Raw genomic sequence first — 19663 nt, forward strand, 5'->3', positions numbered from 1 at the left:
AGAAAACCTCTTACTTTCCAAATCGATAAATAGAGAAAATAGATTTTTTTAAAAATTATGTTACCTTCTTTCAATAGATGATCTTGATTGTACCCGTTCAAATCCATCAACAAACTCAAAGGCATTTTTTTAGCCATTTCGGCAGAATTATTAGGCAGATGGAATTCAGTCTGAGGTGTACAACTATCAGGCAAGCAGGTTTTATGAAGCATGGAGTAGAATAAGTAATTTGTATGCATCAAATTTCTATTTATTTCATTGCTTTTAAACCTATATAAACAAAAATGTAATTATTACTATAAATAAAGTTAATATAATAAAATCAACTTACTTAAAATGGAGGGGCTTATGTAATTTACATTTATCATAGTGATTTAAAAAAAAAGAATAACACTTGTCGACTGAATTTAATAAGTAAACTCCATCATTTTCCTAAAAATAAAAATATAAATATCACTACTTGTGTATATTTATAAATATAGCATGAGGTGATTGTGATTCCTATCGTTAATGATAGTAGGGACCTGAATCTGGCCATGAGTTAAACGCTGATAGCTGGATGATAAACAGTCCTGAATAAAGAGCATGGTCTGCCTTTCAAACTCGAAAAGGCATATAACATGACATGGAGATATGCGATTCGAAGAGATGTCGGGACATCAGATCCAGAAGCTAAGATACCTAGCTTACTCGAAGCTTTCCTGAGGAACAGAACCATGCTTTCTGAGAGAATGTAGTCCCTCTCGGTCCTGAATCCAACCGTAGTCTAGCAATTTGTCATAAAAGAAGAAAAAAGTGGATCCTTAATGGGACCAAATCTTGGTGGATGAACTCCCAGGGATGAGACAAGCAAAGAGATCAACAGAGAATTATGGTAAGTCTCTTTACTGGAAATTCTGCTTAAGAAGGCATACATATAAGATATATAGACGGTAAGTATTGTCAGAAAGAATCATTTGCACATTTTGCTGAAGAGACAGCAGATTCCGTGATACTGCGAGGGTCTATCCAGAAAGAAAAGTGATAGCACTATTCAAGTTTATCAGTCACTTTATGTGAGTAGCAGCGAGGGAGACCCTCCTGAAAATATTAAACTAGGTGCCCTTAACCTTATTTTATAATTGGATGGACTAGTCTTATCCTGAAAAACTTGGAGAGTTGCTCTCTACTACCACTTGAGCAATCTCCAGTCAATGTATCAAGGTGGTCATGTACCAGCTTACTCTCGAACTGGGACATCTGCTTTCTCAGATGCCAGTACAGCTGAGTACAAGAGTGATTTCAAACCTTCAGATTACGCTTTGGTAAACACATTGGAAATAGTTCTTGACCTGATCCACCAGCCAACTCTGTTCTTGGATTCGTTAGTCATAATGACCACCCTGCCATATCTTTAGCAAGATAAGTTCTTGTAACTTAGATCTGGGTATGCAGGTTTTTACCTCATTTTTACAGATGGGCCTAAATCTAGCAAGTTGTAGTGGAGTGTAAAGCCCAAATGTGTCTGGACATGGCTGACTTGTGTCCAAATACACACAAATAAAATATACAAAGGTTGGGAAAAATTAATATTTGTCAATGATTCTTACATAAGATTCAGTTTTGGCCCATTATCAACAATTCATAACCACAATATCAAATATATCCCAAGAAAATATTTGTACAAGAATACCTCTATTTGTATATCACATTCAGGCTGATTTGGTTTGTTTCCAGGAAGCTTAGGAGTACCAGTGACAGCTTCTAACAGCAACGTTTTACTGAAAAGAATTAACTTTAAATAAATACTTCAAAAATTAATAGATTTGAAGTATAATTTAGTTGAAGTGAGAGCTTACTTTAATTAATAGAGATAATGTTTAAATATCAAATTTTTATTTTCTTTTTTAAGAGGATTTGCAACAGCAGAGGTCATAAATCAATGTCAAATTTTTGTATGTGTATATACTCTAGGTTTGAATTCAGAGCCGCTAAGATTTGAACCCGGTACCTGCAGTGATGAATCGCCTCTGCTCTAACTGCCATGGCTCTTTTTTGACTTTAACATAATAAATAGTGTTGTCATTTAGGGGACTGCGGTGGCCGAGTGGTTTTGGAGTCCGACTCATATTGCCACTCCAGCGGTTCTGGGTTTGAATCCTGCCAGAGCCCATGGCTTTTTAATTGATACATAATTATATGAAAAATGTATTGCAATGTGGTTTGACCCTTAGTCTGCGACACCCAACATTGAGTTGGACGTTAAATCCCTTGTATGACAGTAAAATTGCGTCCATCTCTTTATTTACCAAGTTAGAGGTACTGGGTTTGAAACCAGGTAGAACACATCGTTTTTTTAATTTATAATGATATGAAAAATGTACTGTACAGTGGTTTGACCCCTGTCTGCCACACCTAATGGTTAGGCGGATTTTAAGTTTTCCTGTATGATTGGAATCAATTTAATTTAATTTCAATTCAAATAAAACTTACCGTGCTTTTATTATTTCTTGCAGATAGCTAGAAGGGCAGTGTATTGATGCAAACAATAAAAGTTCGAGCTTTTCTGCTACAGCTGTGTACTTCTCACACTGTCCTAAGTGCAAACATATTTTCCAACCAGCGGAACTGTTCCATTTAATTAAATCAAAACAAAATTCTGAACAGTAAACAAAATCATTATTCTAAAAAAAATATAGTTATACAAAAATATGATTTATTATTTTATATAGATGGTACGTATGGTGAGTTTAACTTCTGTTACCATCTTATGTTTTTTTTTTTTTTGAGGGGGAAACCTCGAAACATGTAAATTTATATTTTTCCTTGGTTTCTTATGAGCCAAAACATTTTGATCAAAATCTATAAGATATCAGGATATGTATGTAACTATTTCAAATAGCAATATACTCAACAATATACGTTTTTTGGAAGATTTTTGACGTTGAATTCAATGGTGTAAACAGTTTTAATTTTGAGCAACCAGAAGGTTATCATAGACACAGTTCCAGCGCTGGGACACCATGACTTTGTGCACTCTTCGTCGGAAGTCCACTGACATGGGACCAAGGGGCTCCATAATGGAAACAACTGAGAATTAAGTTAGTGAGTGGCCGCCCAGGTCATAACTAACCCTTGCAAGAAGCATGGTGACCCCAGGTTTTCCTTTCCTCCCCCTCCACTGGTTGGAAGATAAAAGAGGATGATTTGAAAAGCTAAGTCAAGTCGAGGACTCAGTCAAGAGCTGCCAAGCAGCCGTACTCAGTCAGGGACTTAGCGAGAGGACCTAGCCATTGTGACAAGTTGAATAGAGTCGACTGTTGAGGATGCAGGAAGCTGCAGAAAGAATACCCTGGAAGACACTGTGGAAGCTGGTATTAGGCAAGCATCATTTTGGGGTTAAATAAATGTTTATGAATATCTCTGGTTTATTGTATTTTTGAACTTTACGTTCCCCCACACAAAAAGTAATTTGGAGTTTGTTTATGCAAAAAGGGTTCGGAAAAAACTTTTTGCTGATAACTTGAAAATGGTTGTTCCAAAGTAAAAACCGCTTGCACTGTTGAATTCAGTTTAATTTTTTTTTAAAATGTTCATTGATGACTATATTGCCATTTGAAATAGTTAAGTCCCTATTTGTATCCGGATATCCTGGAGAGTTAGATCAAAGCTTTTTCTCTCATTAGAAACTAGACAAAAATAAAACACACCATTTGCATGGTGTGGGTTTTGCAAGGAGGGACTAGAAGTTAAGCTCACCCTGTAGAAAAATACATACTTCAAATGACACTTCAGCAAGTAAGGTTGTTATTACTATTTGTCTTTTGAGCCTGTCGTCCCCGAATAATTTCAAAGCTGCTGCCAATTTGTATATAGGTTGAGGATTTTTATATATTTTTTTATTTTTGTAAATTGCTCTATGAATCCATTTGAATTTATCTTCTGATTCACGAACTAAAATTTCATGGCATGTCAAAATAATTGATTCATTTCAATAATTAGCATAATGATCAAATTAATTTTTTTAGAAAATCGTGACAACCTTGTAAAGGAATTAAATCGATTTTTAAATCATACAAATATCTCAGTGCTCTTATTAAATCAAGCTCTTCTTTTATAGCTTCATTCTCATCTTTTATAATATATAAGCAAGACCTAATAAAATGAACTTATTTTAGTACATATTAAAGAAAAAAAGAGAGAAAAAAACATACCTAGCAAGACTCATATTACTGTCATTGTATTGAAGAGCTGAATTGAAATATTTTTTGGCTGACTCCAATACCAGTTGTACACTTCTTTCATAAGAAATGTTTTTTTCATGTTCATTATCATGACGACAACACAAAACAGTCGACGCCAATTCTATACATGTAGGAATTCCTGAATTCAACAGAGCTCTGATGTAAACCTAGAACAATATTAAAGTTAAAAAGATAATTAAAAATATTTAATATGAATAAATTATTTATATTTAATACAGCTAATAGTAATATGCTCTCTATGGCAAGTGCCTATCCACTAAACATCACTCAGAACACTTCATCCTAATATCTTAGACCTCAAATTTCACACGCCTTCTACCGTATTTTTTAAACATGTAGATTGTTTAAGTGAGTATGGAATGCTTGTTGGAGTCCTCTGCATGACTGGCTTGCATGGCCCACTTGTTATTTTTGCTCAATTCTGTTCTAGGCAGATTATGACATGTGGTTGTACATGTTAATCTTGCTTGCCAAACAAAATTATTTTTAAAAAATTAGTAGGCTGAAGAGAAGGAATTTAGGTACAATAAAAGAATTCAACTAACCCATACTAGATCAACTCTTAGGCTAATGTCACACACAGCGGTTTTGACCAAAGTGTTTATTCTGAGAAAAACCGAGTCAAAGTTGTGGCATTGTGTGTGTTGGTTTCGAAACCGACTCGGGTAGTGGTCTATATGCATTGAGTTGGTTTTGAAAATGCCCGTTTTTCAGTAGTAACAACCATGGGCAATAGACAGACAAGACTTGGTTTTTCTTTCATGTGACTGCCTTACTATCAAATAAAAAAATCAGAAAACTATACATTTTTACCAATCAAAAATTGAATCCTTTAATAATTAAGGAAAATACAAATAAAATGGAACAAACAATATAAATTATAAGTTATAAGTTAAATATAAGCGCTTTTCCCTTACCTTCCTCAAGCCACACCAGAAGATAAATCAGGCCTGAGGAAGCATTAAATTTAAAAGCCTCATTTCCAGACCTAAAATATTAATTAAATAGCACAACTCGCCAGTATAGAATCTCCCTATGGCCGGGTGGTGGATGGATAATAAAAAAAACAACTCTTATTATAATTTTTTACGAGGGTATTTCAGCTATGAAGTTATATGAACCCTTGGAGTGCTGGTATTTTTGAAAAAAGCCTAGTAAGTATGTCGAGTTCAAATACAGGGCCACTGGATTCAAACTCGTGACTTTTACCTTACAGTGATGAGTGATGTGTCAATGCCTAAACCATTGAAGCTACCAACGCCCTGTTATAAAAGCTCTTAGGAAAAGCATTATTTACCTCATAGAACATTTCCACTGGAAGTGCATTGAAAATTATACTTTGAAGCATTAATGCATGCTGAAAGTATGTTTGTAATTCTTCATGTAATAGTTCATGCCATCCGTCTCTGAAATTTAATTACAATGAAATACCTTTATAAATTTATTACCTAAATCCAAGTTGTAATAGTGTAAATACCTGGAACTTTCAGCCATCTGTTCTATAATATTCTTAATTGACTCTTCATCATTTTTAATGTTGTGAATTTCTTCGAGTGGCAATGATATGTGGTATTGGTGCAATTTTTCAGCAGCAAAAACTTCATTTCTTAATTCTGACAATCTGCTCAATATCTTTTCCTTGCTTTAAATTTAAAAATACAAAAACAATAAATTATCATGTATACAAAGAAAATATAACAATCTTAAAAAAATATTAAACTACAAAATTGTAAATACACAGTTCCATAAAAAAGTGGCACACTTTGAAATTTTAGTGTTTTTTGTGTACTTTCCTTTTCAGCAACATTAACACCCATATTTTTTTATAATTCAGGTATTTATTATAAGAGTTGGTTAGTGTGAAAATAAAAAAACGTTTGGAAAACAAAAAATTTACTTAACAAAAAATCTCTTTCATGTGTATACATAAAACATTATAAAACCAACTTTAAAATCTTAATAAAGTGTTTTACCTCCTCTAGCTCTTATTAAACACTAACCATTTTGGTATGTTCATAAATAAGCCTTAACCACATCTTAAGAAATTTCATAACAAATCTCAACTAATGTAATTTTAAGTTCAGCTATGGTTGCAGGAGGGTTATTTATTTGTTGTACCTAATATCCAAGCTCATCCCAAGAGCGTTCAATGGGGCTCAAATCAGGGCTCTGGGCTGATCATCAGGGTGTGAATATTGACATCATGAAGGTATTGGATTGATCTTGCATAAACAATAATTGATCATCAATAACAGGATCATGGCACCATATATTCTTCAAAAATGTCTGCATTAAGTATTGGCCTATTAACTTTGTTTTTACCCCTGAAGTAATTATATACCATAACTGAACCACTGAATGACCCCTCTTCTGGTGATTTACTGGCTGTACTGATCTTTAGAAGCAATATAAACTCGAAGATGTCTGTGTGGTGAAGGGAGAAAAAACATACCACTCCTCTATTCAGTTTCTGTTAAATGTGGTGTTCCTTTCAAACTCTAAGCAGTTCTGACAATGATCTCTGGTAAGAGCGCGACCTGTGCTGGCCTTCTGAGATGTAGATTCAATTCTGCAAGTTTTCTTCTTGCCGTTTCACCACGTTCAAAGTCCTTGGGAAATTTCAGAAGCAATGGGAAAGCAATTTCTGAAGAGTCTGATCAATCGGCTGTCAGCTGGCCCCATAGCTCTTGGGCATCCCAACCCTGGTCTCTGAGTACACCTTCCAATCTCCTGGTACTGCTGAATGTCCGATGGAGCAGTGTTCAAGGCAAACTCAACGAGTACAATGACATGGGCTGGGTTGTTCACTGATTATGGGAATTTTAGTAATTGTTTTGTTTTGCGCCACCAACATAATAGTAATTAAAGGCAGTTTTAAAAGATTAAATTAGGGTGGATTTATTAGCAAAAGGCAGCCCAAAAAGGGGTACCAAAAAACTTAACAATCTTACCTGATATCATATTAAAGCCACTTTAAGCAAATCGTGAGGAAGCTATGGCAAAAAGAATATGATATATTTAAGGCAACTAAAACTATTAACCAAATCTATTGCATCCAAATGACGGTACAAAATAGTGAACAGGCTTCAGATTTTTTTTTGTTTTTAATGTTTGTACAACTATCTTCAGGTTCCATCATGGAGGCATCCTTTTTTTTTCATCTGCAGCCAGGCCTCCAATCTTAGTCCCCACTCATTGCAAGTGATGGCTGCTGTATTACCCACATTGAAAACAATGGGGAAAAAAGTTTGTGCCTTATAATCAGGGTATAAAAATACATTCCATCTAATTATAAATATTAAATCATTTTTAAAGAAAATAAAAAATATAGCTATGACATTGTCAAATTAAAAAAGAAATCTTAATTTCAAAGTGCACCACTTTTTTGTTGTTGAGCGGTGTAATGAATCTGATTGTGGACAATCCAAACCTTGAATGAGCAGAGAGACGAGAAGCCCATTCAATAATATTATCGAGAAGTTCCAAGGATTCTGAAAATTTGTCAGCCTCTTCATATTTATAAAGGCAATCAGTTAACAAATCTATGAGTTCTTCTGGTGTTCCAAGGATTTTTAGATTTCCTTCAATTATATAATAAAAGAACTAAAACAGTATAAATGATTAGTTTAATGTTAATTACTATTTTAAAATGTTTAGAAAAATCCCCTTCAACCGAACTGACATTAAAAAATGAATCGTTTCTTCCATCTCCCCTTAAAAAAAAGACTACTAATAAACTTACATTAATTGAGGATTGTAGACTTGTTTGGCTTGTGTGGATTATAAAACTGGAAAGTAGGTTCAATTTCTCTCCAGGGAATTTGTGCTCTATTCTTTCAAAAAATGGAAACACATATTTAATCATTTTAGGCACAAATATGGCATCGCTGGTCTGAAAGTTAATCTCGATTAAATCAAATCCAATGATATTGTACACAAAATGGCATACATTTTTCATAAACAACGTTGCTTTTTCTAAAGAGGAAAGTTGCGAAAACTCCTTGTATGAAATGTCTATTTCAAGGTCATATACTAAAGCTTCTAGCGTTGTCATATTAGAGTGTAAATCATCTAAGCCCTGTTCGGGATAAAAATATGATTTAATCCTAGAAATCATCTAATAAGTTGAAATTATTTTTGATTTTCTATACCTGAATATTTCGTTGTTTTCCTAATACTAAAAGCTGGATGGCATTATCTACTATTTGGCACAGCTCTTCAATATGTAATGCTCTGAATATATACCATTCAGTAAACACTTTACCACTGAAACTTAAACATGGTTCTCCCAACCTCTGAGCTAGTACATTCAGATTGACTGGTTCATGAAAATCCCTAAAATAGCATTGTTTATTTATAATATAGTTTGAAATGTTATCAATTATTTCAAATGAGAACGGGTTAAAAGTATGACCTGAAAAATTCATGACTAGTCCAATCGTGTTTCTGTGATACAGTTTTATTTCTTATTATTGGATTTCCTTCGCCATCACATTGAGGTAGAATATTGCTAAACAACAACAAAAACTCATTTTCTTACTTTTCTTTACTGAGTAGATTCAGGTTGTAAAATAATTACAGAATTTTTTGTTTTATTTTTTAAATGATTTTAATGAAAAATTCAATGAAAATTTCAGGTAAGCAATTAAAAGTTGTAATTTGTAACCTATGCATTAGTACACATTATCACAGCACTAACACCAATGACAGTATTGCACTGGGTTCTCCAGATGAGAATATGTACAGAGGGCTTGAGCAGAAGGGTTAGGATGGATCAAGATGTTGGTGTAAAACTTTTTGAATCGAGAATGGATCAGCTCATTGACAAACGGAATGTTGAGGTCATTGTGAATAGTGACGTAGAAAGGAGCTTTGATGATTTGTCGGAGTACTGAGGCCTATATATTGTGCTTATAGACATCAACCAATGCTGCCCCTCAATATCAGGGACTCAATATTAATGGGCTATGTCTCGAGGTCAACGTAGTTTAAGGTGACATGGCTGACTCTCAGGGAAGGAAAGTATGTGAAAAGCTGGGAAATACGGTCAGGATGGGTCAAAAGGTTGTTGTGGAACTGTTGGAAGTGGGATGAGATCACATAAGACAAAAGAAATGTTGAGGTCAATGGTGAGGTAGTGTGATCCTCCCTGTGTTCGTGGGGCCGAGTAGTGTTGACAATGAAGAAATAATAACAAACAGAAAAAATAAAGGAGAAAAACAGCTTTATATTCTTAAGAGTCAAGAATCAATACATTAGGTGTACCTGGATAACAGTGTGGGAAACACGACGTCTGAGTGGTTAGAATGTCTGACTCGTATTTGCCATGCGAGCAGTTCTGGGTTTGAATCCTAGCAGAGCCCATGGCTTTTTAATTGATAATGGTATGAAAAATGTATTGTAAATGGTTTGAACCCTCATCCGCGTACGTTAAGCTCTCCCATATGTATGACTCGATAACAATGTGTCCTTTAGTCTCGAGCTCTGGCCAACAACTGAGGAGGCTTATTACTCTCTTTTGCGATACCCGAGACCAAGAGTCACCCTGTGACAACCTTAGTGGGATTAGCGATCCAGCTTGTGGAGTGGTAAAAAGTGGGTCGGTGAATTTTCCCTACGATTTTCCTATGTGAAAATTGTTATAAAGGATCCACTTTTAATACCTGTTAATCTTTTTAAAAATAGGTCGTTTACATATTGTTTTAGGAGGGAATCATGTGAAGAACCCGTATATCGCTCTGACAATCCAGCTCATATCCATGCTCACAGATCTGTTGAAAAGCTTGCATGAGACTTGTTAAGTGTGGGTTATTTGTGACAAAAGCTTGAATTTGGTCAGAATCAACAAATGAAGGATGACAAGAGCAATTTGGGTCTTACAAATTAAAATTTCCACTTCAGAACTGAACAAACCACTTATAGTCTGAGGTTTTCCTTTTGCAGTAAAATAAATAAATAAAAATTGAATGGCAAAAAGCACTGTTTTTTCTTCAATTTAAAAAACAAACCACCTTAACTAATCCATTTTCATAATGTCAAAACAGTAATTATTAAATAAACATTGCTTCAAAACTCAAGAGATTAAAATTTAATTATTGAAAAATGCTACAAACTTATTTTACAACCCGACATATTAATTGACAAAACTGTTTAATCTTATATTATTAATAATTATACGGACTTTACCTATACATAGAAGGATTTATTGTCTCTGGAAAATTATTCAAAATAATAAGCCAGAAAGGCCTTATTTCGTCGCAGTGGAAATTCATGAGAATTTCGACAGCACTGCCATTGCCTGCCCTTGCAAAATTGATAGCTGAATCAACATAAGTTTGCTTTCGAAATATCTCAAATTCGTTACAGTTATAATTGTCCTCTGCTTCAGATTTACCAATAATCATCTAAATAACAATTACAAAAGGTGATGCACAAAATGTCTTAATCAAATCGTCTATTAGATACCTTGTAAGTATTTAATTTATCCTCATAACCGCATATAGTAATTCTTGCAGACACAGCCTGTTTTTCATACTCTGTTAAGCCTTTGGCGCTCTTAAGGGCTTCTAAGCTAAGCTCAATTTGTTCTGACTGAACTGTAAACAAATAAAAATAAGAAATTGTTACATAGAAATGTTAAAATAAACATTACCTTTAAAAACATCCTCAAACTTTGTTAATTTAAACCCGTAATCTAATAATGCAGAAGCTCCTTCTAGAGTTTCAGCTACTCTATTTAGGCATTCATTTAGTACCCACTGTTTATCTGTAACTTTATCCTGAAAGCATACATCAACAAAGAACATATAATATTAAGCATAAAAAGCCCCCCCCCCCTCAGGTTAGTTGTCTGTTACCTTATTATTTAGAACTGAACTTTCAAATCAGAAAATATTTCAATAAAACAGTTAATAAAAACTAATAAATAGTAAAACCTTTACAAAATATAATTTTGTTTTTAAAGAAAATTTAATAATTAAAAAATAAATAAAATAAAATAAAACTTTTCTTACCAAATATAATTCAATGGAATTTGCAGAAACGAAACTAGTTTTCCACTGTTCCTGGTAAACTATATCTTGATTAATGCCATATTCAAGTGCCAAGAGAAGCGCCTGATCAAACTCATTATTACTAAGCTAAAAAGAATAATTGAAATATATTATAAAACATCAAATAATGTCATAATAAAACACTGGTGAAGTCTGTGAGCCAGTGGTATGACTGTCTCTCAACATCTTGCCTGTACAAATATCAACAAAAGCCAGATCGAAATCTTTGACAGAAAAAAGTCAACAGTGATGTACTCCTTCAATTTTGACAAACAAAGGAGATATGATTGACAAAAAACACAGATCAATGAAATACTGAAAGATTACAGATAAAATCAGAAGAATGGGCAGGCAAGGATGAACAAGCCAGTAGCCAAGTGGTTAAGGTATCAGACTAGTAGATACTGTAGTAGTATCATCTCCGGATTTTTAGAAAACAAAAAAAATCATTGAGTTATTTATTAAGAAATAGTTTTCTTATATGTGTAGAGATTAGTGACCGTTAATCGACAGTTATTCAGATATCGTGAGATGTGGTCGGGTGGGGGGTTTCTTATATGGCGAACAGGGGCCATCAAGCTAGGGTCACCATACATTTTGTATTGTGTCAAGGCTTTTGTGTCCCTACACTTGAGGACCATGAACGATGGTACCAGAGTGCTGCATAATGTAAGCTCCCAGCACATGTGACAGCCAGGGATCTTGGCTGACCTTCACAAGAAAAGTGTACCAAAAAGAATACCACAAGATTTTGCGTTCCATAATAACTGATATAAAATGGGAGGATTGGAGGGGGAAAAAAAAAGTTAAGACTAAGAAGAGTCATGGCAAGAAACGAAGGGGGGAATTGAGAAGAGTCAGCTAGAGAGAAAAAAGAGAAAGAGAACAGGAAAAGCAGCAAGAGGCTGAAGGATGCGGAGACTAATGTTGGTAAGTGTCGCTTGGGTATGTTATTATTTTATTTTTTTAAAGGGCGTTATTATGTCAATATTAACCAGAGTGAAGAATTATATTTTTGTATTGCATTTTGGTAGAAGGGGAGAATTAAGAAAAGGTCAGGGCGATGGTGCGAGAGAGTCTAACTCAATCACTCATCTACTGCGGTCTCTCATTTAGTACTAAATAAGGTTCCACACTGCTTACAGAAATATAGAAATATAAAATAAATTTAAATCTTATATACTGAACTTAATTCTAACCCTAACTCTACCCAACCTAACTTAACAAACCCACACACGAAATTGATGATGCAAAAATGACCATGTAAAAAAAAGTCTAGTCAGCCTAAAAACATAACCATGTTTAAATTGTACACAAGTAATTATAACCACTAAGCAATACAAAATAATATTTCAATAAACATACCAATAAAATTACTTAATTATGATGTATTGATATAAAGAATACCTTCCTGTAAAATAATTCTTCGGGAGTTGTGTTTTTCACTCCCAGCAGTCTGTAGATGTTCTGTACATTTTTAGTGGCTTTTTTCCTTGGCTGATATTTTTCTAAATCCGTTAGCATATATATGGTCGATTGTAATAAATCTGAACTTGAATTTACAATAGACCCGTCGACATCTTCCTGGGCTGATTCCTAAAGATTATTAGCATTAAAAAAAAATTATTATTTTGGGCACAGTTTCATACCTGTGGTGTTACTGGGAGAGAAATCAGCTCACATTCGAGGGCAAGAAAACCGGGAAAAGAAGGAATAGCTGATAACCTTGGGTGTCCGTTTGAAGGGTCTTGCTGTGATCCAAACACTACATCAAAGTCATTAATTTTATGAATTAAAATCGTACCATCCTTTCTTGAAACGATTATTTCCTAAAAATGTACGATACAAGAACCAATAAATTATTAAAATATTTAATAAGGAGAGTAATAACAAGAAAAATATTTCTACCTCTTCGGTGTGCCACTCAACATCAATCGGGATTGAAAAACTACTGTCCCAACTTACGGGATGATTTATATTTAAATCCATAGGAGACCATTTTTGGTACAGCCTGTAATGAAAGATATCATCTTTGAAAATATATATGATATTTAATTTTTAATTCACAGATAGGATTATTGCACTTTTTATTTTCTGATAACTGATTAATAAAAGATCAAGTTTGCACATGCATGTACATACACACGTGTGCAGAGCCAAACCTATCACTTCCTGCAGCCTGCCTGCAATTTCAGCTTTTGTGTAATTTACAATAAATTACTGCCAAACCTTCAGAATCATCCACCTCAGGTATTGGCAGTTCAGACTTTGGTCTAATCCATCCAGCCACCGAGGTTTGGCTCGAGGGGCTATCGACAGCTAGGTCATTTCAGTCCTCAACAAAATCAATTCCTAAATCCATTCACACTCTCACTCTCCCTTAAATACTTTCTTACATATTTACACATACAACTCACTCAATTAGGTGGTGGAGTACTCGATATTCCTCCATCACCTTTTATCTATTGTATAACTAACCTACTTGAGGTTTGATGGGGTATTAAATATTTCAGACCTCTTACACTACACACTCATGCCCATAAATACATTCACTCTCCACACCTAGGGGACAAAAACCTTTTATTGGAAAGTAAAAGATCGTAATCCTCATTTTAAGATACTTCTAAAAAGTAATCCACTCAAAAAAACAAAGACTTTTTATTGAATGATTTTTTGTGAATTTGCCAAAATATGCATTTGAAAAACAGAAAATACCTAAGCCACAGCTTTATGCTGCTTTTTAACATGAATCTTCTTAGTTTCCTCTAAACTATCAGTACTACATACACTGAAATTACCTTGTTTCCTTCAAGAATCGGAATAAGCAACCCAGATACTCATTGCCCTACTCTAGCACATTTTTATATTGGGTGGCATTCCTACATACTCTCTATATAGAACCAAGGAATGGGCCCTCATTGCCCCTTCAATTACAGGGGACACATTGATTAGCTCTATTTGCCGGACACATATGTGACCCAAATGAATGCCAACCTCGCATGGCCTATTCATAATCGGGTGAGGATGACCCATCTTCTATGAGTCAGATGCTTCGAGGGCCACCTATCAACAGTGCTCTTGATATATGAGGGCTTGGTCTACATAGGACCTGTCATGGACAGCAGTAACCGTGCTGAGTCAGCCCAGACAAGGTAGGCAAGGCCACAATCATCTCAACCATGCGCCAAATTACATACAATTCTCCCATGTAAACGCTACAATGTGACAGAGAGACCACCAATTCTATTTTCTGTTTTAAACTTTATAACTTTTATTATTTTTTAAATTCATTTTATTCTAGTATTGCACATCCTAATTTTTGTAATATATTAGTTTTAAAGTAGCTGAGAAAAAAAGTTTATTACTTACCTCAAACCAGGTATTGACCAAATGCATATAGTCCCACAAGGATGTAAAGAAGCGAGATATCGATCAGTTTGTGATATTTTCAATTTCACTGCAGTTTCCTTTAACAGAAATATTATTAAATAATCGTTTTATCTTAATTGAAATGATAAAGTTTGACAAGACGTACAATATTTTTGTATGTCTGGAAGTAAGTCCAAAGCCGCTTGTTTGATGTTTTAAATAGTTTTAATTCATCCTCAGTCGGAAAAACTTGCCTGTAATAAGGGCTTTCATTTATTTTGCTCCAAGCACTTAATCCAGCTGCTAAGCTAGTGTTCTGAAGAAGAAAAAAAAAATTAACAAATTCAACATGTTTAAGTAAGTTACGCCAAATACCTTATACATCTTACTGGCAAACTCAGGTTCTGTGGCAATAAAAATAAGGTTGTGTCTATGACTGTAGACAGCGCAAGAAACTTCCGATCTCTCCAGACTAGCTCGGTGGTTCAGTGGACATTTTTCAAAAGAGACCATTTGATATGAATTTATTGTACCATCTGAATACACAACAATCAACTCCAAATCCCTAAAGACAATCAATAAACTGTAGCATTTTAAAAGGTAAATAGTTTAAAACATAACGAGTGTAAATACCATTCCTGTTTTGAATGTTGTTTGCTAATAAATTCAAGGCCTGCAATGAAGAAACGAGCTCCAACTTTTTTACTACTGAGCTGAGAAAATTTTTCCTCTGGCTTTAACAGAACAATTATATTTCATTGTTAATACTAAGATTATTTATTATTATAATATTATAAAATGCATGGAAGAACATTTATTTAGAAGCAATAAAACAAATCAACTTGTAGCCCTAGGGCGTGATGTATGTAACTAATTTATTTATTGGGTATTCAATAAATACAACAATTATTTATAAAGTTACTGTAGCTTATAAGTAGGAATATCAAATATAAAAAAGACGTTCCTGAGTATGCAATTTTGAAGTGAATTGCGAGCCAGTGGTTGTCTGGTTCTTACCTTACCATATCAACGTTATTATTAAATTTCTCATTCATGAAGGCTTAGAGCGAGCGATAATTATTCAAAGAATTATCCCAAAGTTTGGGGAACAAACAATGTCTTGGGCTCAACTGCCCAGCATAAGAAGTTCAAGTAAAATTAGTAACATGAACGTTGGTGTCATGTCAGCATTAAGGAAGAGAATACTCTCGCAATTTATGACATTTTTGAAGGTGGTGTCTGACTGTAACCAAAATGGGAAATATCAAAAATGAAAAAAGACCTAGGGTTATGTAAAGTGTGCCAGATGCTCGCCTTTTAACATCAGAACACAAGTAGAGATGTTTGCAGCTGCTAGGAGCTAGGAGCTTTCAGGCTGCTTTACCAAAGAAAAGGATTTAAAAAACAAATATATTGTTATCTGCAATGAACTTGGATGCTTCATTACACACCTGAGTCTAAAGAAGTCAGTAAAAAGTGGCTTTCCCCATAAAACCCAAGTTTCAGCTCTCTCTCTCTCTCCCTTTTTTTATTATTTTGTTTTTTAAATTTTTTTACTGGCATACTGATTTCTTGCATGAGCATCTCAGCAATAAATGTTGTTTATTATTGAACCATTTTGAGTAAGGGAAAAACTGCTTTTCGTTAAATTAATGTATGCATGTTATATATAAATTTTATAAAAATGAAGTTTCGTTTATATTTGATTTACCCTTGTACATTAATATTCTTAATGGAATATATTAATTATTTGATAATATAACTTACTGAAGGAAATTTACATAGATGATTGCTGTAAACATCATAAATATCAACAACGCCATGGCTAAATCCAACCGCAATCATCAAATTATCTGGGCTCCAGCACATCTTCCGTAGCTGTGGAAGACTATCTTTACGGACTATAAAATTTATTTAAAAAATCAACGAACGGTTAAAATATGTACAGTACATAAAACTTTTTAGCATAATAATTAATTATATGGGATATGATAATATTACTATATCAAGTAGAAATAGGACAACTTATATCATTGTGTCAGTTGGATTAATTTAAAGTAATTTTACAAATTTACCTCCTGTTCTGCCAACTGCCACCATGAATTCATCTTTGGCTGTTCGTATTTCCAAAGTGCTGTCTTGTAAAATGGCAACCAACGTGCCATCATGGCTCAAAGAAATTTGCCAAGGGAGTTGTAAATAAATATGACTGTAAAAAAATGATATAAATTATTATTATTATTAATTATTGTCAATCCCATATTTTCAATGGAATAATTATTACATTAATCCATATATGTATTTAGTAGTCCTAATCAACCTTATTAATTATTTAAATTAATTATACTTTTTATCTATGGTCTTGGTTGAGATGGAGGAGCCAGTGTCACCATTGGGATTCAAACCCACGGCCATTGGTTGGTTCGGATCCCCCTCGTGACACTAACTTCTCCATCTCAACCAAAACTTTAGATAACAAGTATAATTAATTTAAATATTAATTATAGCATTTATTTAATTATTACAATCCCAAGTTCAGATTTGAACCCAATTGAACACATTTGGGACCAACTTAAGTGAAGAGTATGACCATGAAATCCAGGTTCTAAACCTTTAGTCGAATTGGAAATGGCTGTTATTGATGAATGGTAAATAATTCCTCAAGATTTTAACCTAAATCATTTCCAAGGAATGCAAAGGGCATGATTCGAGCCAGAATTGGCAATATTGATAGATAAAAATTTTTTTTGTGCAAATTTTTATTTGTTTTTGAATATTTTTAAACTCAATTTTTTTAGAAACAGGCAATAAACATTTTATTATTAAATGTATTATTTTTACAACCGAACCTATTATTGGTATGCAAAATATGAATAAACCTAAATACATTAAAATTTAAGGGTGGTGCGTTAATTCTGTGCATCATTGTGTGTAAATAGTTGTAAATAGATAATTTATCTTTAATTTACATGTTGTAATCAGAAAATTTGCAGATTGTAATAAAATCTTGCTTTAATAAATTTGACAAAAAAAAAAATTATAGGAAGAGGAGGCACTATTGAAAAGCCCTCTCCGAGCCTTCCCGATGGACGTTTTGGTAGAGATAGCACAGCAGACTCCTGAAGAGACTGACATGGACTCACAGAATGACGCTGTTTCTAGATATGATGGAGCTGAAATGACCATAACAAAATAGGCTCAAGAGAGCTCGCCCACAAAAGACCAGATAAGGCTTCACAAATACCAAGAAGCTACACATGGCATAGAGGAGGGAATGGGGAATGGAGAAGCCTCCTGGGCATTTGGAGAAAAAGACAGTCAAAATGGGGGAATCCTCTGGAAAAGGCCTTATTCAGGCAAACTTCATAGAGGCCTGTAATGATAAAAGACTAAGCATGTCCCTTTAGAGTAACCCTAAAAGCTCCTGGCTGTGAGCAGTTAGATGCCATTCATGAGTGTTTGGTAAGGAAAATATAGGAGGTTGGAGAAAATACAAAACCAGCAGGTTAATTTATAAAAAAGGATGGCTGGCCATAAACGTTGATGAAGCCGTAGAGGCATGGGAGGCTCCAAAAGAAGCTCAGGGTGTTAGCCAAGTGTGGTAGAAGAAAAGGAAACCAATGAGAATATCCTCGAATTCCTAAAAAAGAAAAAATCTTCCCCTACAGGCCTGGAAATTTATTAAGAGGAAAGAGAAGGGAACTGTGGTTATTGACCATGAGATCATGATTGTTTTTTAGTTAAAAAGCTTACTTGTAAAAAGCTTTGGAAGGCCATTCTATGTTGCTTTTAAAGTAACCAAATAGACTTGAAGGCAGTTGAGAAGTCGTTTTCTCGTGTTTCTGCAAGAAAAACAAATTTTTTTAGGCACATGTACAACGGGCTGATATGAACGCACAATTACCAAATTATCTTGTTCTTGTTTCCATTCTGTGTAGACGAATAATTCAAAGAGGGTCCTTTCGTGCAATTCCCCGCCCTCCGGCATTTCTAGAAAATTTGTATGCTTCTAATTTAAAAAAAAGTTATATTTTTTCAAACGGACCAGAGTTGTGAGTGTTAAGGTTTTGACAGCAACAACAAAAACAACGTTGAGGTAACCCGATGATAAACATCCCGTGGCGTAAACACTATGCTGACTCATCAAGGAATGTGACATCATTGACAGTCTGTTGTAATTCACCAAAATATGAGTAATACAAAATAAGCGAAATAGCATAATTTGTATTAATAATATTAATTTTATTTTTGGTACCATCAGTTTGTTGCTTCATGCTTCAATTTGATCTTTTAATCTGTCTTATATTTTGTTATTTATGTTATTTGTACAAATAAGGCTTAAAGCCCCCTTGCATATCTTTAAAATAAATTGAGTTTACCAACATAATACTATACACACTAACAGGCAAAAAATTCCACCCGCTTATAATATAACTTGATTTGTATATATTTTTATATAATAATTAGAGTTTCACTTTTTTAAACTTTAATAATTGAGTCTTTGTTAAAAAAGTTAAAAAAAATGTAAATTGCTAAGGAAAATAAAATAAAGACGGACAGATAAAATTTGTTTTAATTTTGTTATAGATTTTTAATTAACATTTCAATATCCTCCTTTTGCCTTAATTTCATCCGAAGATGCCTCGGCATACTTTTTACCAGTCAGGAAATGTCTCTTTGCTGGTGGTTAGCCCATTCTTCACGAAGAGACCTTTCAAGATTGCGGAGTGTATCAGGAAGAGATGGACGTGCTCTCATTCGTCTTTTGAGGTTATCCCATAAATGTTCGATGGGGTTCAAGTCTGGAGAACGGGCTGGCCAGGCTAAGACCCTGATGTTATGCTGTTGAAGGTACGTTTGTACTATGCGAATGGACGGGCATTATCGTGCACTAGAATAGGATTGTCGCTGATTTCATCTAGGAGAGGCAAAACATGATTTCATCCACATAGCGAGTGGCCGTCAAAGACCCTTCGCTAACAACAGCCAACTCCTTGT

General features: G+C 34.1%; 1 protein-coding gene across 1 annotated transcript in view; it reads right to left on the reverse strand.

Moving 5' to 3' along the window:
• The window catches only part of LOC106664104 (neuroblastoma-amplified sequence-like), a 31229-nt gene extending 12473 nt beyond the window's left edge, over positions 1 to 18756 (reverse strand). Inside the window, exons 1-29 of the mRNA XM_014389522.1 lie at positions 18570 to 18756; positions 18419 to 18507; positions 16741 to 16874; positions 16433 to 16566; positions 15299 to 15399; positions 15041 to 15230; positions 14832 to 14981; positions 14666 to 14763; positions 13205 to 13307; positions 12946 to 13125; positions 12704 to 12892; positions 11258 to 11383; positions 10897 to 11023; positions 10710 to 10840; positions 10431 to 10648; positions 8659 to 8754; positions 8396 to 8579; positions 8194 to 8322; positions 7987 to 8136; positions 7675 to 7847; positions 5722 to 5886; positions 5542 to 5650; positions 4194 to 4390; positions 4022 to 4134; positions 3758 to 3933; positions 2473 to 2663; positions 1673 to 1760; positions 332 to 432; positions 65 to 270 (exon numbers count right to left, since the gene is read on the reverse strand). Coding sequence (XP_014245008.1) covers positions 65 to 270; positions 332 to 432; positions 1673 to 1760; positions 2473 to 2663; positions 3758 to 3933; positions 4022 to 4134; positions 4194 to 4390; positions 5542 to 5650; positions 5722 to 5886; positions 7675 to 7847; positions 7987 to 8136; positions 8194 to 8322; positions 8396 to 8579; positions 8659 to 8754; positions 10431 to 10648; positions 10710 to 10840; positions 10897 to 11023; positions 11258 to 11383; positions 12704 to 12892; positions 12946 to 13125; positions 13205 to 13307; positions 14666 to 14763; positions 14832 to 14981; positions 15041 to 15230; positions 15299 to 15399; positions 16433 to 16566; positions 16741 to 16874; positions 18419 to 18507; positions 18570 to 18653 — 4132 coding nt within the window. The 5' untranslated portion in view covers positions 18654 to 18756. The remainder of the gene's footprint in view (positions 1 to 64; positions 271 to 331; positions 433 to 1672; positions 1761 to 2472; positions 2664 to 3757; positions 3934 to 4021; positions 4135 to 4193; positions 4391 to 5541; positions 5651 to 5721; positions 5887 to 7674; positions 7848 to 7986; positions 8137 to 8193; positions 8323 to 8395; positions 8580 to 8658; positions 8755 to 10430; positions 10649 to 10709; positions 10841 to 10896; positions 11024 to 11257; positions 11384 to 12703; positions 12893 to 12945; positions 13126 to 13204; positions 13308 to 14665; positions 14764 to 14831; positions 14982 to 15040; positions 15231 to 15298; positions 15400 to 16432; positions 16567 to 16740; positions 16875 to 18418; positions 18508 to 18569) is intronic.
• Between the last annotated feature and the right edge of the window lie 907 nt (positions 18757 to 19663).

Source organism: Cimex lectularius, unplaced genomic scaffold (genome assembly GCF_000648675.2).
Source record: "Cimex lectularius strain Harlan isolate CLEC.00 unplaced genomic scaffold, Clec_2.1 scaffold344, whole genome shotgun sequence".
NCBI lineage: Eukaryota > Metazoa > Arthropoda > Insecta > Hemiptera > Cimicidae > Cimex > Cimex lectularius.